Consider the following 16485-nt stretch of genomic DNA (forward strand, 5'->3'; position numbering starts at 1 on the left):
CACAGCTAATTTGAATCCAGCTTGTTTTCCCCAAATGAAAATGAGAAGAAAAATATGGGCCACTGACACCATTAGGATTAACTTCGAAAACTAAAATAAGGCACTTTTCTGATTTGACTGGAGTGATTAGATGATCTGCTGCTACTAAAATTCACATTTTTAAAGCCCATTCTGCCACAAAGTTTTAAGTGAGTCAGTGTTTGTTTGCAAATGTTCCTGTTGTACCTTCGAACATAACATTAATACTCTCAATACACGTCTTTTACAATTTGCCATCGGTCTCCATTATGTACTCTTAAACCGTATAGTCATGATAAAGCCTGTACGCTTCCTGTATAGGAGAATGACTCGACACCTATTTAGCTTGGTTTTTGTTTTAATCATACAACTTCAGGGTTGAACATAAGCCATGGTCCGCTGGCCCAGGGCAAGTAAAAGAGCACGTCAGGGAATTGATTGGTCACAGTCAATGGCCCATCAGTTTTTCTGCCAATCACTGTCACAAGTCTGTGTGTTTAGTCACATGTTTAGTTCAACTGTGATGCTAATTGGTTGAAGCTAAGTGTGTAAGGCTACTAAAATGAAAAGGGGGCTCATTAAAATGTAAGAAATGAGACATTTTATGGAAAAGGGACTTTTCTAGTCCAGTAAAAATATACAAAAACATAAAAAATACTACAAATCTGACGTACTGGGTCTAAGGACTAGATGGGGATGGGAGCTACGTTGGACACCAGACCTCTTTACCGTGGTCCTGGATCACAAGCCTAACCTCAATCCCTTTCTGAAAGGGTTGAGTGCAGGAACACAGATCAGTTGTTTACTCTCAGTTGTTGATTTTGATGCATTTATTCGTGCATACCAGTGTTTTCTAGATAAAATGTCCAAATTAGTGCTTGAATTTTAAGAAAATGCAGAATGGTTGTCAATATAGCAGGCTATGTAGAAGGCCTACATTCGACTTTATAAATTATGAGCTACTACCACAGGAAAAACACGGCAGAGGGTACTATTCTGTATTTCTATTTCTAGTAGCCCAGCCAGAGCACTCTACCCACTGACATTTAGCATCTGTGTGGCTGCTAATGCATTTGGTGAATGGCATAAGAAAATTGATCTTAGAGGTGAAAAGTGAAAAGTTCTAGCAGTACATCGGGTACAGAAACTAGGCACTAGGAACAAGTGGGCAGGAGCGGATATATATCCGACGCTGACGACACACACAGATAAGTCAGAGGTAAAGGTCCCGTACCATCGTTGCCAGGGTGCTTGAGCACGGAGACGGGCACCATGACGGTGGGAGGCGGGGAGTTGAGGGTGCCGGCGGCGCGGGCTTGCTGGAGCGGGGGGATGGTGGAGCAGTACTCAGACGGCACGTTGGGATTCGGGCTCGGCCCAGTCGGGCTCAGCATCCTCTCCAGGGCCCGAGCTAGACGCCAACGCACACACACACACACACGTGTACACACACACATACATACGTACACACACACACACATACGCGTACACTCACACATGAACGCACGCACGTACGCACACACACACACACACACACACACACACGCCCACGCAGACACAAACAAACAGAACAGATGAGTTTCATACAGGGCCACTTGCTCCTCCATCTGCTGCCCCACATTTGGCTTTTGGCTCCTGAGGACCTGATGCCAACAGCACACAGAAACAAAACAACTCACTATCTAGTGTATGTATCTATCTAGCGTTTTTCACTATCTAGTCAAAAAATACCTGAGAAAAGATGAAAATCTCCAACTCGCAATAACCTGGATCTGTCGTTCATGTAATTTCCATGGATATAATTCCGGACCAGGCTCATGAGAGTCCTTCAAACTGGTCACGTGTTTATGACACGCTCACTTGGGAGGTGGAAAATAAGTCACCTCGAACATCTTCTTGTGATTGGCCAGTCACAGTGGCAGTAAATTCATGACATCACCCATGTTCCTCTTGGCAATGGAGCCAATGTATGTCTCTCTCTGGTCGGTGGAATAAATAACTGGCCTTTCCAACTGCAGCAGTTCCCCTTTACTGCAGCCCTCGTCTGGCTATTTCCAGCTCACTGGTCTGTGGCAGTTTTGTGGGACAGGTGTCAATCAAAGTAAAACCAAAGAATATCTGTGACGACAGGGCCACACCCTGAAAACCTACGAGAACTGTGGGAAGATTCTATTTTGAACGAGATCATGCATTTTTTTTTTTACAAATAATTATAAACATGCAATTGAAATTCAACATGCTTTCCACCCCGACAGGAATTAATTATACTGGATGGATACTCCACAGCCAATCAGTGTATAGAGAGTGCAGTAGAAGATTATTTGCATGCTAGTTCCAAGTTCAAACAAATCATATTCAGTTATCAGTGAGACAGATCAGTGATGAAACTGCCCATAATCATAGTTGGCGACCATGTGTAGTTTGTGACCAGTTGGAGGATTAAAATGAAGTAACGCTTTACTTTGGCGTCGTAACTGTGTGACACAAACATGACACCTGTGACACCAATAAGGGGTGGGACAGAATATCGCTAAAACTCTACTATTTACTTCATACGTGTAGTACGCGTACTACATGTGTACTACCTACTTCATACGAAGTTTTAATTCAGTTATGAAATGTAGTGAACAAATATATGATTCCGGCTTTTTTGCCTTCTTCATTTACACAGATATCATGATCACAGATTAATCTTTTGTATTGTTTTCAGTATTGCAGAATCGCTGTGTCGTGACATTATCATTATCGTGGGCAAAGTATCGTGACCGTATCGATTCGTGAGCTATTCTATGATCCCCAGCCCTAGACACAAACCTAACATCACCAGAAAAAGCTTCTATCGAGACCTTGCCTCTTTAATAACCCTGTTTCCACCTTTGCTTGACCCCAAACGTTACACGTTCCCATTATCCACGCATCTCATAGCTGTGACCTGATCAAAGTCACAGCTGCCAGCAGCAAACCCCTGGAGGCAGCCCATGGTGAGCCCATGGGGGTCTGTCTGCTGCTGTGTCACTACTGGGCACAACCAGAGTCTGGGACTGAGACTCGACTCTCTTTACACCCCCAAGTCCCAACTCGCTCGCCTCGTCGTCCTGCTCCGGTGCCAACCTGAGCCAGCGCTGCTCCCGACCATCACAGAAGTGCTGAGTAAGGCTTGCTTTGCATTACATTGATTAAGCATCGCACAACGTCATCGACCTGATTACACTGGCAGCGGCTACCGATAGCTGCATGACACAGGGACTAGGCATGCAGTCTGCACACACAGACAAACACACACACACACTCAGATGGTGAACAGTGTGAACATGACAGAGAAGTACTTCTGTTCTTTACAGACAGACAAACACAAACACACACACATGCATGCGCACTCTCTCTCTCTCACACACACACACACACACACACACACAGTAAACTTGCTCTTAACCGATTAAGGTTACAAACGTTGCGAGAAAGGTCAAGCCTGTGACATTAAACGAGACGTGGCTCACGTCTCAGCAGAAGGTTAGCCAGCTCTCTCTTCATTCCTGCACAGCCCCTTCACTGTTTACCAAACAGGCAAAGAAAAAGGCACGTCAGCAGCAGCCACGTAAACAAACCTCCTCGAGACGTCCCGGGACACCAAGTTACCCTCCGCGCATCTCTCTCCCCCCGCTAAACGGCTACGATTGAGGTGATGAGCCAGAAATTATGAAAAATTCATTTGCTGCGCAAACGTGTCTGCTAGCTTTCAGCACCTCAGACTAACCTCTCCCTCTCGTCTCTCTCTCTCCCTCATACACCCCCCTTCCTCTTCCTCTTCCTCTTCCCACAGCTTACCATGAGTGTGCCTCGCTCCGTGGCCAGGTGACTCTCACCTTGGAGCATCTACCCACGTTCGCTGCCTCGTCCTGGGACGGAGTGCCTTTGACCGGTGGCCCGCACCAATGATCTGAGCGGGGAGAGGGAGGGGGGACGACATCACCCTGACAGAGCAGCTCCCTCAGTGAAGAAAAGAGAGAGGAGGTGCGGAGAGAGAGAGAGAGAGAGAGAGGGAGAGGGAGAGAGGGAGGGAGGTGACTCTCCACACAAGAGTCCCCACAGAGATCCGGTCTGCCTTGGAACTCGGCAGAGATGACGACAGCCTCTCCTCGCCCCGCTCTGTTCGCACCGTTTCAGTCAGACACACACACACACGACGCCTGCGAGTATGAGCCAAGATGGACGAGCCCCGTCTGCCTGGCTGTCATTGGCTTGGAGTGGGAAGTGTGAGAGGTGGAACTCAGAGAGAAAAAGAGAGAGAGCAGAGAGAGAGAGAGAGAGCGAGAGAGAGAGCAGAGAGAGAGCACAGAGAGAGAAAGAGAGAGAGAGAGAGAGAAGAGCAGAGAAAGAGAGCACAGAGAGAGAACAGAGAGAGCACAGATGAGACAAGGAGAGAGCAGAGAGAGGCAGAGAGAGAGAGAGAGGCAGAGAGAGGAGAGAAAGAGAGAGAGAAAGAGAGAGCAGAGAGAGAGAGAGGGAGAAGCTGAGAGGAAGTGAGAGAAGAGCAGAGAAGACAACAGACAAGAGGAGTGAAAGAACAAGAAAGAGAGGGGAAAGAATGAAGAAAGAGTGAAGAATGGAGTAAAGAGAGGCTGCAAAACAGAAGCAGAAAGAGAAAATGGACGAGTGTGAGGATGGGAGACAGAGAGGAGGAATGGCAGAGAGAACGAGAGGAAGTGAAAGAAAGACAAAGAACAAACCAGAAGAGCCAGCAGTGGAGCAGAGAGGCTGAGGGAACAACATCATGAGAGGGGAAGGAGAGAGGAGCACAGCATCTGAGCCCATCCCTAAGACAGCAAGCATCACGCACACTGCACCAGGTGGGCCTCGTCCAAACACAACACACACACACACACACACACACACAGAGTGTCAAGGACACGTACCAGTGCCCTGCCTCCACCTCACAATCTCAGCTTCTCTCTTTCTTCTCTCTCTCTCCCTCTCTCTCTCCCTCCCTCCCTCTCTCTCTCCCTCTGCAGCTCATATCAGGCCTGTCCTTGTGATTAACAGCCTGCCGCCTCACAGCCCTGCCCCTCACACCTCACTCCTGACCACGCTATAAAACAAACACAAACACACACACACACACACACACACACACACCTCACCTAACTCATGACGGAGTCATCCGTTCAATCACATTTCTGAGAAACGCTGCAAAAGCCAGACCCATTTTTACTTGACTTCACCTTCATCCTTGTCTCCACTGGAGTCTTCCTCTCCCAGAGGAATCGATGCTTGTCCTCGCTGCTTGCTGGCCTTTGGGCGAGCTGTCCTGATTTCAAGCTAGTGGACAGTTGGTGCATGTAGACCACAGGATTAACATACTTGAGAGATTTTGTTTGCTGTGGAGTTTGTCGTTTGCCGTTTTTGAGTGGATCGAGAGCCTCCCTAGATTACCAGCCTCTCTCTCCAAATGAAACCAGTGGGGATTTGTTCCAGGCCGGCCACTTTTTTCTTCATGAAAACAGCCTCAGGCCAAATACACACTGCACAGATTTTTCTGGGTTTGGAACAGCTTAAAAGACAACGGTCAAGGACATTATGACACAAAATTAAAGTGCGTCTATAGGCTTGATGACCCACTTCCAATGAAAGTTGGGTGATGATGTCATCATATAGTCGACCCAGTTGCAATAGTGCACTCAACATGCTAGTCTAATGTCTGAGTGTATGGTGGAAGTACAGTATCTGATGACATCTGACGTAAGCCTCTGATCATTCTGCAGAAGCCCTTGCACCTTAGGAACATTTTTAGATATTACTACTAAGACATACAGTACATATCCTATTTCTGAGGTCACACATGCCAAAGATGATACAGTCCACAAATTATACCTGTTAAGTGCTTTGCATAAAGAAGGTAAAACGTTGCGAGTCACAACTCATTTACAGATGCAGTGCATCCAGTCACTGTCAACTGTTTCATTTCAATAAAAGATCCTGATAAATCAGGTCTATATAACTGCCACGAAACATCAGAGGTAACTCCAATCCGTGGTTTTACTTCTGCATTTAGAAGCCACACCGTCCATTTAGAGGGAAAACATGCTTATGCTCACTACTATAAGACCTCCCTCTTGTCACTATTTTTAAAACATGGTATATTAACTTTGACACATTTATCACCACCAGCTGTGATTCATTTTCGAATCCCATGTCCCCCTTAAAAACATCTCAAGTCTCTTGACTCACAAAGCTCTGCTGAGCCGAGCCGAGCCGAGCCGAGCACAGCCAAGATGACAACAAGCATGCAAATGTATTAGCATTTCCATCACAGCGTTACAGCAAGTTACATAACGGGGCTTTCAATCAATTGCAGGTTAATTTTTTCCCCTCCAGCTTTTTAACTAAATGATTGTATTGATTCTCCTCTGACCTCACATGCAACAAATCCACACTATGCTCTGCTGTAACAGACAGGCGCTGGCACAGTGCACTGGCATACACACACACACACACACACAAACAAACAAACAAACAACCAACCAAAAAAACAACCCCACAGACAGGTTACCTACATTCCATTACACTTCCTCCATCCACTCGAGCGCAGCAATTTATTCTATGGATATGACAGCACTTCATATGCAGCAGCATAATGGCCTCCTGGCCTCTAACCTTGGGAAGAGACTGTCTAATCTCAAGCCTGATCTTCCCCTTGCTCTCATCCCCCTCTGGGATGATTCAGTGCACACGCTCATGACTTTAGCCATCAATAAAACGATTCTCTGACATTAAGCGACGGCATTTGCGATTACATCACTGCCCACCTGCCCATTTTGCTCTGTGTCTTAAGGTGAGTCTATTGAGGGCGGAGTCAAAACATGCAATAGAATTTAGGGCTGCACGAGTTGGGGAAAATATCTAAATGCGATTTCTGACAGATATTGCGATATCGATTTGATTTGATTTGCGAAATTTTTGAAAATCAAGCTTCAGTTCAATATTCCAAATTTCACTTTAAGTTGGGCCACTTCTGATTGGTGAGCATGCCTAGTGCATGAGAATACATCAGTTAGGTAAACTTTGTTTTATTGTAGCCTTTGCGATTAGCTAATTGCATTAATTTTGATATAAATAAATAAATAAATAAATAAATAAATAAATAAATTAATTAATTAATTAATTAATTAATTAATTAATTAATTGATTGTGCAGCCCTAATTGTATTCAGGCAGACAAACCCTGCAGGTTGCTGTTTACGTCTGAACAGCAGGCGTATTGGTTGTGGAAGGAGCCAATAGCATCCTTGGCTGGCTTTCATGCCACTACGATTCAGGATCTGAAGTTGGGGCAACCCCCCCTAGTGCAGTCTACATACACACATCTCCCTGTGTCACGTCTCAGCAGACAACATGGACGCTCACACACAGACACATAAACAAACCGACATAAATAGACACTCACCTCTCTGTATGGAGTCATAGCAGACCACACACACTCTCGCCTCCTTGTCCAAATACTTGAGACGGCATTTCCTGCTGCAGCAGACGGCGCAGTACACCTGCGGAACGGGGAATCACAAAACAACGCCAGCAATTAACTAGCATCATATCGGAATTCAAATGGATCTTTATTAACATGCTGCCTTCAATTCCGAACACGGCATTAACCGTGAGACAGCCCGAGCCTGCCAGTTTAAATCCCCGCACTTAAATTTCAGAGCCGTTTATAATTGGTTTTTTAACGGCTTTAAATAACAGCTTTGGAGCCCGGTAAGGACCATGGCAGCTAAAATTAGGAGCTGCTGAGTCAGTCCCTTTTTCCTGGACATGCTCATCGCTAAATTTAGCTGGGCTGAGGAGCGGGACCCAGGAGTGGCGTTATGTAACGTGTGTGCATATGTGTGTGTGTGTGTGTGTGTGTGTGTGTGTGTGTGTGTGTGTGTGTGTGTGTGTGTGTGTGTGTGTGTGTGTGTGTGTGTGTGTGTGAGACAGCTCTGTTGGGGGCCGTGGCCTGTGTTCTCCTCCAGCCCCCACAGAGATGGAGATCAACACGCTACCCGCCCGCTGCCGACGGGACAAGAGCTTACGTCAAGGCCGGGAGTGTGCCTTCCCCAATTCCCACTGGGAGGCCTGACTCACATAATATACAGCAAAAAAATAAACAAACAGGCACACACGCACGCACACACACACACACCAACAAAAGTGTATATCTGCAACCTGACTCTATACACAAACAAACACACATACCGCAACAAGGATATTGCCTCTACTGTCTTTACACCGAATAAGGAAGATAGTCTCATGACTAAGTAATGAGATACAAAATATTGTTAAAGCAGAAGTTCTGGCTTGGTGATTAAGCAAAATGGAGAAAAGTCTTGACCCTTTTAGCCAAAGACTAGGCTACTTCATAGATTGTCAGTAGTAAACTTAATTACTTGATTTAATTATTGGAGGCGATGGACTTCAGGACTTACTTTTCCACAAGCTCGACAGTGATGCCGCCGTTTAGTGAAGGTGAACTTCTGGCCGCAGTTCATGCATGTGGGTGCTTCCGAATCAGGAACCCAGGAGGGCTGCCTTGACCCAAGCCCGTCTTCCGCCGACTGCCCTGCCTGGTCAGGAGACGCTGCCCCCTCTCCAGACGTCCTCCCAGGGTACGGGGGAGGTTCTGACAGTTCGTCATAGTCCAGACTGGACTCGAAACGCTCCTCGCTGGGAAAGGGAGAACCGGGGACCTCGTGCTGCGGACTAGGGGTCTCTGCGCCAGGTGGGGTGTGGATGCTGTTTTCTTTGGGTTCGTCCGGAGTGGAGGCTTCCTGGACTTCTCCTTGGCTCTGCCTCGTCGGTGGTGACCTTGGGCCCTGGCCAGGGAGGGTTTTCGGCCGGGCACCCCCGAAGTATGACTGCGGGGTGGAGTTGCACATGGTGTTGGGGACACACGCAGCAGGTGACATACCTGGAGTACCAGGTGCGCCGTCTTGAGACGGGGTGGATGCATTTGAACCTTCACTCTCCTCCACACAGGCTAGAGACTGCTCGCTCTCTGGAGAGGCAAAGCTATCGGCAGGGCAACTCCGAAGCTCCCCTTCCAGCAAAGTGTCCACATCCATGTTGCCATTTAACTCAGAGAATCCATCGTCGACTGATTTATCTGAGGAGATCTCCAAATGGGATGGGTTCACCTGGGCATTCAGAAAGGCGTCCAGTTCCTCGTCGGTCACCATGGCGACTTGTTCACTCTCGGGGAGGTAATTGTTGGCAAAGCCAAACTCAGACTGGTAGCCGTAGCCATCGTCGGAGCGTGGTGACTGGCTGCTCTCAGGCAGACTCCCACAGCCCATCTCCTCATATGGAGACAGTCTTCCGCCAGGTACCTCACCTGTAGCAGGAGAACTAACGTGAACAGGTGAGACCACATCGGAAACCGAGGTAGGAGACATCATTTCAGCCACTTTTTCGGCAGCCGCCTCTAAGCTAACGGGGTCCTCCACACTTACACACTCCTCTGGCTGGGCGGGAGCACTTGCCTGAATTTCCTGAACAGGTGGCTGAACAGGCAGCTGCTCAGGTTCAGCTTCAGAGGAAGAGGCCTCAGCTTTGTCCTCAACTTGGTGGGCCTCAACCTCTGAGGCCTCTCTAGAGGTCACCAGGGAGCCACACATGGACACGGCCAAGGGCAGACAGGACATGGACGTCTCCACCTCAGCAGGGGAGCTCTCCAACTCCTTTGGACAACTATCGCCTGACTGCTGTGTGTCTGCTGAAGCAGCGTTGTCCTCCATAGCAGCATTAACTCCATCGCCAACAGAGCTTACCTCTTCCCCTTCCTCCTTACTGTGATTTACAGGTTGGGCAACCATGTCTCCTTCAACAGGTGGCTCGATTTGTTCCTTCAAGCAGTGTGTGCCATCAAGTAATGTATGGCTGTGTAGCACTTCCACGCCATCAAAACGTAATGGCTCAGGGTTCCTGTTGGTCAGGAGGCTCTCGTTGGGGTCACTTAACCTCTCCACAGCTGCAGGGAGGATCACATCCAGCAGACTGAGTGAGTTCGCAGAGTCCGATCCCTGCTGAGGCCTTTCAGAGAGCGAGTTCATTCCCGACCCATGAGCTCCTCTGATGGGTAAGGCCACAACTGGACTGCTGAAGTCCACCAACAGCTCCTCCTCCAGCTGCTTCTCGGCCTCCTCCGGCTCTCTGAAGGCATCGTGGCTGTTTGCTGTAGCAGAGCTGGTGTCGTTGACCAGATCGCACACAGGTTTCAAGGCCCTGTCTGGGCATGGAGGCGCTAGGCTCTTGTTCGCCCGGTTGTCGACCGAGGAAAGCAGATCTACCCCAGTCAGGGGTTGTTCTTTCGCCTCATGGTCTCTTTGGTTTTTGTTTGCGCTGGAGGAGGTGGTTGCTGGGCAGTAGTGGAGGGCGTTGACATCTGGCAGAGAGTTGGAAACTGTGGAGGGTGCAGGCACGAAACACTGAGAGGCACCTGGATAAGGAGGTGGCGGTGGGCGTTCAGATGGTGGAGTTGGCTTGCAGTCTAGTTCTTCTGAAGAAAGAAAAACATTAAGTGAGATCGAGTACAAAGGTTAGCTTTTCTCAAGGCCCACTGTGGATGTCCCCATTTCATCTTTTACCTATTACACTTTCAGAAACATAACCCTCTAGATTGAACAAAATATTGAATATTTACCATCTACACAGCATTCACAACCAATAATCATATCAGGGAACACAAGGTTATTCCTAACCTATCCTCTGATGAAGGGCTAACGCCCAAAACGTTACATTAAATATTTGGAACTATTGGTGTAGCGGACTTTCTTATCTCTTTGAATTACCCTTTTCTTTCAGCACCCATTTTTAGAATTGGGATGTGTGTGCTTTTTTATATTCCTAAAATACTGAATACATTCTAAATAGTGTACTGCAAGTGTGCACAACTATCTCTATCAAAGTGCACCTATGCTGCTACACATAAAACATTTGCAGAATGATAGCGTTACTGAGTGGACATACAAAGATATAGCAGTAGGCACAGAGGACAAGTAGTTGAACAACATTTTCCCTCACCTGTGTTTAATTCAAAGTCATCCAGCAGCTTATCAAGATCACACACAGCAGCCTTGAAAAAGCTATCCATCCTGGGGGTATGTGACAATCCACTCACCCCTTACATTCCTGTGGAGTAGAAATGGGGATATCATTTACTCAGTATCATCACATTCAGAATGGGATTTAGGCTAGAAGCTCTGATAGCCCTGCCTACTTCCATCACACTGGACACAATCAACATTGTAATAGATCTAGAAACGAAACCAAGTATATATTTTCATAATGCTGCATCATGCCTACAAAGACAATCAATCATCTACTGCAGCACAGCTACAAATGGCCTGTGTCCTCCACACACTTTAAGCACTAACACTCTAATCAGGCCTAAGCGCTCCAGCACAGGCATGTCACACCAGGGTAGAGGGAAAAGTTGGCAGCTACAGTTGAGAGTGGGTTGCAAACAGCCAGATTTCCATCTTTGTTAAAATGGACAAAGTGTCGAGCACTTGGGACAAAAGGGACAGATAGGCTATCATTTAACAGAGGCGGTATATTTCCATTAATGTTCACACAACTCTGTCATTGTCTAACTGAGAAACAACGTAGTGGCATATTAACTTTTGATGACCATTGGTGATATAACGTTACAGGTAACATTAATATTGTTCACTGCAGTGACGCATGAAAAAGTGACCAAATCAATTTGGCTGATATTCACAGGAAACATGGTTGGTCGCCTTCGCTCTACTAGTCTTCTGGCAAATATCCCATCAATATTATCAGATTTTCAATACAGCTGGATAGGTTTACTTGTGACATACATACATATATCCAAACCAGCAATGAATCTTACATCAATGAACTTAAACTGTTACAGGACTGCTAGTCGAATGGCACTTATCTTAGCTAGCTATCCCTACCACAGCTAGCCTGCTAACGTTAACTTATGTACATAACTTGACAACAAATCTTCAAATCATTTGTCAAACACATGTTGTTTTACTCGTAGACAACATTTTGGGACCACAGATAAGCCATGACATGTTTATTTATTGATATTAGCTTTATTAACTAGTAGCTGTATGCGCCAAATTGAAATGGCATAGCACCTTGATGGCTAAGAAGCTAGACTGTAGCCAAATGTTTAGGTGAACTTATTAGCTAACTATAGCTTAGCTGGATATTGACCTAGAATGTCTGTTTGCTAAGAAGACGTTAACGTTAGCACATCATTTTCATAAAGCAACGGCAACATATTTATTTTGCAGTGACTAATAATACCGTTCGCTATTTAAAGAATGTATTATGTCAACTTCAACAACTTACCTGGCTAGTTAACACATATGACATAATTTTGCATCCTGCTCAATGTTTGGGATCTAACTTTAATAGCTAACATGCTAACTATCTCAATAATTAGCTAGCTAGCCAGAGGACACCATTAGGTCTTTAGCATTGAAAAATTAATCTTCAGTATAATTAGCTTGGCTGGCTAGCCAGTTAGCCAATCCTCGTCTTGACCAACTTGACATGCTAACGTGCGCTAATGTTAGCAAACTGTCTAAACATTAACACAAGCAACAAATGTGTTTCGCTACCGAAAAAAGCTTCATAGCTCTGCTGTCATCCGTTGCGATGTCGTCTGGATCTTCAGATCCTCGCAGATATATTTCAGAGGATGTCAATGATATCGTTTATTTCCATACAACTTCAAAGTCACATAAACACCTACTGCTTTCCTCCGACGACCATTTTAGCCAGCTAGCTACTAGATGAATATGCGTGTACCGGTGTGTATTCCGAACGATAGGGTCCTTAAAGACATAGTGCTGTCTTTTTGCGACAGTCAGAAAATATGAAAAAACTGCTTAACAAGAGAGTTAAGAGTTATCTCAATCACTTGTTTTCCATATTTAGAATGGCAAGGCAATGCTCTTTTACCGCTGTAGCTGCGCAAATAAATTTTTCAAGGAAAATGGCAATATAGCAGTAGTGCATTGCCCACTACCATCTCTGACAAACAATGTAGGCCTATGCATTAACATGCAAAAGGCCTTTGACTTTATCAAATATAGTTTGACAGCTCACTATTCTTCATGCCTTCATTGTTAATCATCCAGCAGAGAGAGAGAGACATTGTAAAGACCATTTATTAGTGCATTTTATTGCAGTGCAAACGGAAGTTGGCTTGTTTTATTTACTTCACAGGGGAGGAGCTTGGGAGGCAATAGCCTACCTGCCCTGCCTCCAGTAGCAGTTGGAGCAAAAACTGTAGGCCTACTGTACAGTTAGTTGTCTGTGGTAGGTGCCACTCACCTACTCTCTCATGCCACTTGCCCACTGTCCTGTGCCTCTCGCTACTATGTTGTGCCACTTCTTACTTTGTACCACTTGCCTACTGTCCCACGCCTCTGTCCCGTGCCACTTGCCTGTCCTGCGCCACTGTCCCATATGCCACTCAACTATTGTCCTGCACCATTGTCACATGCCACTTGCCAACTATTCCTAGTCTGGAAAATTCAGACCCTGATAATCTAGAAAGATTAAGGGTCTGGCCACGAACAATGTAATGGCCCACCTCGAGGGGCGGCACCAAGCATGCATTTGAAAATCTGCACACAATTGGATAAAACTAGACCAATGTTTACTCTGAATGATTCCGGACTGCGATGCAATTGGATAACACTAAGATCAATGTTTCCAACGACGCAGCGCTGTCGTCATCAGTTTAGCTTGCCTCTGGCCCGCCTATATCAGATATGATTTGATTGGTTCCATGGGATGCAAGGGGAAAAAGTAACGTGTATCATTGCTCATTGCCAGAGTGTCTCACAGTTCCATTGTGCTCTTGCGAGAACTCTTTCCAGGGTAAACTATTCCATGGGTTAGGGTTAGATTTGGAATCATTTGTAAGTTGCACAAAAAGGTAGCGTGCGCCACCAACAACAGTAGTTTTTGCTCCTACTGCCTCTCATTGACCCTGATGTCTCTTTGAACTAATGGCTTTCTGTATGGAAGGTTTTGTTTTCTGCAGGGTGTAATTTTGCTTGCACTCAATCTAACATCTAATCCAGGCTACTAAAAATGTATTCAGTGTTTCCCCTACCTCTATCCTCCTATTTGCTCAGGGAGGCATCTCATGATGTTTGTGAGCTTTACAAAATAACTTAATAATAACTTAATTTACAACTAATAAAATGTCTAGAGAAAAGTAAAATTTTCTTGCATCCTTCCCCAGACCTGTGTCTTCACACAACCTTTCACACAACCCTGTCTCGCAGGTCTACGGACAATTCTCTTGACCTTGTGACTTGGTTTTCACTCTGACATACCATCAACTGTGAGACCTTATATAAAGAGATGTGTGCCGTTCATAATAATGTCCAGTGAATAATTTAGGCACAGGTGGACAGGTGGATGGAATATTTCAGTCTTATTTTCATAAATTTACAAAACACTCCAAACACATGTTTATTTTGTTGTTAGATTGTGTGTAGATTGATGAGAAGAAAAAGTGAAGCTACTTTCATGCACTGTATTTACTTAATAATTACCATGTTAATAAACTTAAACATTGTAAGGTCTTATTTGGTGTTCTGATGATGGTGGTCAAGATTGGAGAGAGTGAGCACCTATCACAGCCTTTTAATCTTGAAAGAGGTACACGCCAAGGCTGCCCTCTGTCGCCAGCTCTTTTTGCCCTTTGTATTGAGCCATTTGCGCAAATGATTAGAGACAATACAAACATATCCGGAATTAATGCAGCGAGAACAAGAGCACAAGATCTCATTATATGCGGAAGATGTGCTCCTGTACTTATCAAATCCAGCAGGTTCTATACCTGCTTTAATGGACAATGTCAAAACATTTGGAAACTACTCAGGCTATAACATTAATGTCAATAAAACTGAGGCAAAGGATATCAACAGGCGAATTTCAAAAACAATTAAAGGCAATAGTGATTTTCATTGGCCAAGCAAATATTAAATACCTTGGCATTGTAATAACACCTACGCTGGATAAATTACACAGTGCTAATTATGACAAAATAATTTATAAAATTAGACAGGATTTAGCCCGCTGGTCTTCTCTTCCCTTGTCCCTGCTGGGACGAATAGAATCTATCCGTATGAATGTTCTTCCAAGGTTACTGTACCCATTTCAGATGCTCCGCATTCCCATACTTAAACCAGTATTCTGTATGTTGGACCGTTTGAGATCCGCTTTATATGACAGGTTAAGAGGCCCAGGATACGACTTGTAACCCTGCAGCTCCCTAAACCTGATGGGGGACTTGCTTTACCATGCCTAAAATTATATTTTTGGGCTGCACAACTAAAGCCCATGGTTGCTTAGATCATTAATGACACCTCAACTATAGGTGGTTAAATATAGAAATGTCACAATGTGAGTATACACTAAAACGGATATCTTTCTCCAACATATCATTGAAATCCGGTAGAATAAATTTGTGGACAAAAAACACTGCCTTAATCTGGAGAGAAATACAGAAAAAATATAGACAGCTCCATATCCTCTTTATCTACAATAAAATCCACTCCCAATTTTACTCCACTACAGTTAGATGCAGGGTTCAAACACTGGGCTAGATATGGACTTACTTACATCCACCTAGTTCAGTCCAATAACATAAAGTCATTTTCCCAGATTGCAGAGGAGTTTGGGCTTCCAAACACTGATTTCTTCAGGTTCCTTCAAATCAGACAGTTCCTTAATAAACACAAAGAGGTTGAGAATATTCACTCACCATCTGCAATAGAACAGTATTTCATCAAGGTTCAACTAGGTGAATATAGGAGGAAAATTATTTCCTGTCTTTATAATTGTCTCCAGAGTATGGAACCACACAATACCTTGTATATCGAAGCAAAATGGGAGACGGAGCTTGGGCAAGATATCTCCCTGGAATCTTGGGTTAACATCTGTTCTGAAGCGCACAGAGCAACTTCCTCCAATAGCTGGAGAGAATTCAAGTGGAAAATAGCAAGATACTTTAGAAAATATAGTTCCTCAGCGACAAGTTGCTGCTGGAGGAATTGTGGAGAAACTGACTCAAACTTTGTCCACACCTTCTGGTCCAGTGAAGCTTAAGCAATACTGGGATGATATCTACACAGCATTGGTCGATATTTTTAATATAGAGATCCCCAAGGATCCGTTGGTTGCTTTGTTGGGAGTCACCCCTGATGGTTTTAAACAAAGAGATTATATATACTTGTATAATATAATGGATACTTAGTCATCCAGGAGACCACTCTCATCAGGATAGAAAAGGTGATAATTCAGAACAGTTTTATTGACTTTCAGTGACCTTAATTGAGTGAAGTGGATCTAAACCATAACAAAATGCCAACGCATAAAAGCAGAGAGGGGTCAAGCATTCAGGTGTACAGTTCGGGTACACACACGCACA

General features: G+C 45.1%; 1 protein-coding gene across 4 annotated transcripts in view; it reads right to left on the bottom strand.

The window, feature by feature from the left end:
* Positions 1–13009, bottom strand: part of zfyve16 (zinc finger, FYVE domain containing 16) — a 29365-nt gene extending 16356 nt beyond the window's left edge. Inside the window, exons 1-5 of one of the 4 annotated variants that reach the window (XM_048234512.1) lie at positions 12784–13009; positions 11070–11177; positions 8477–10545; positions 7459–7555; positions 1253–1429 (exon numbers count right to left, since the gene is read on the bottom strand). In XM_048234512.1, coding sequence (XP_048090469.1) covers positions 1253–1429; positions 7459–7555; positions 8477–10545; positions 11070–11139 — 2413 coding nt within the window. In that variant the 5' untranslated portion in view covers positions 11140–11177; positions 12784–13009. Of the gene's footprint in view, positions 1–1252; positions 1430–7458; positions 7556–8476; positions 10546–11069; positions 11178–12649 lie in introns of all 4 variants that reach the window. The other 3 variants (XM_048234513.1, XM_048234511.1, XM_048234514.1) reach the window with 3 other exon arrangements.
* Between the last annotated feature and the right edge of the window lie 3476 nt (positions 13010–16485).

Source organism: Alosa alosa, chromosome 23, assembly GCF_017589495.1.
Source record: "Alosa alosa isolate M-15738 ecotype Scorff River chromosome 23, AALO_Geno_1.1, whole genome shotgun sequence".
Classification (NCBI taxonomy): domain Eukaryota; kingdom Metazoa; phylum Chordata; class Actinopteri; order Clupeiformes; family Clupeidae; genus Alosa; species Alosa alosa.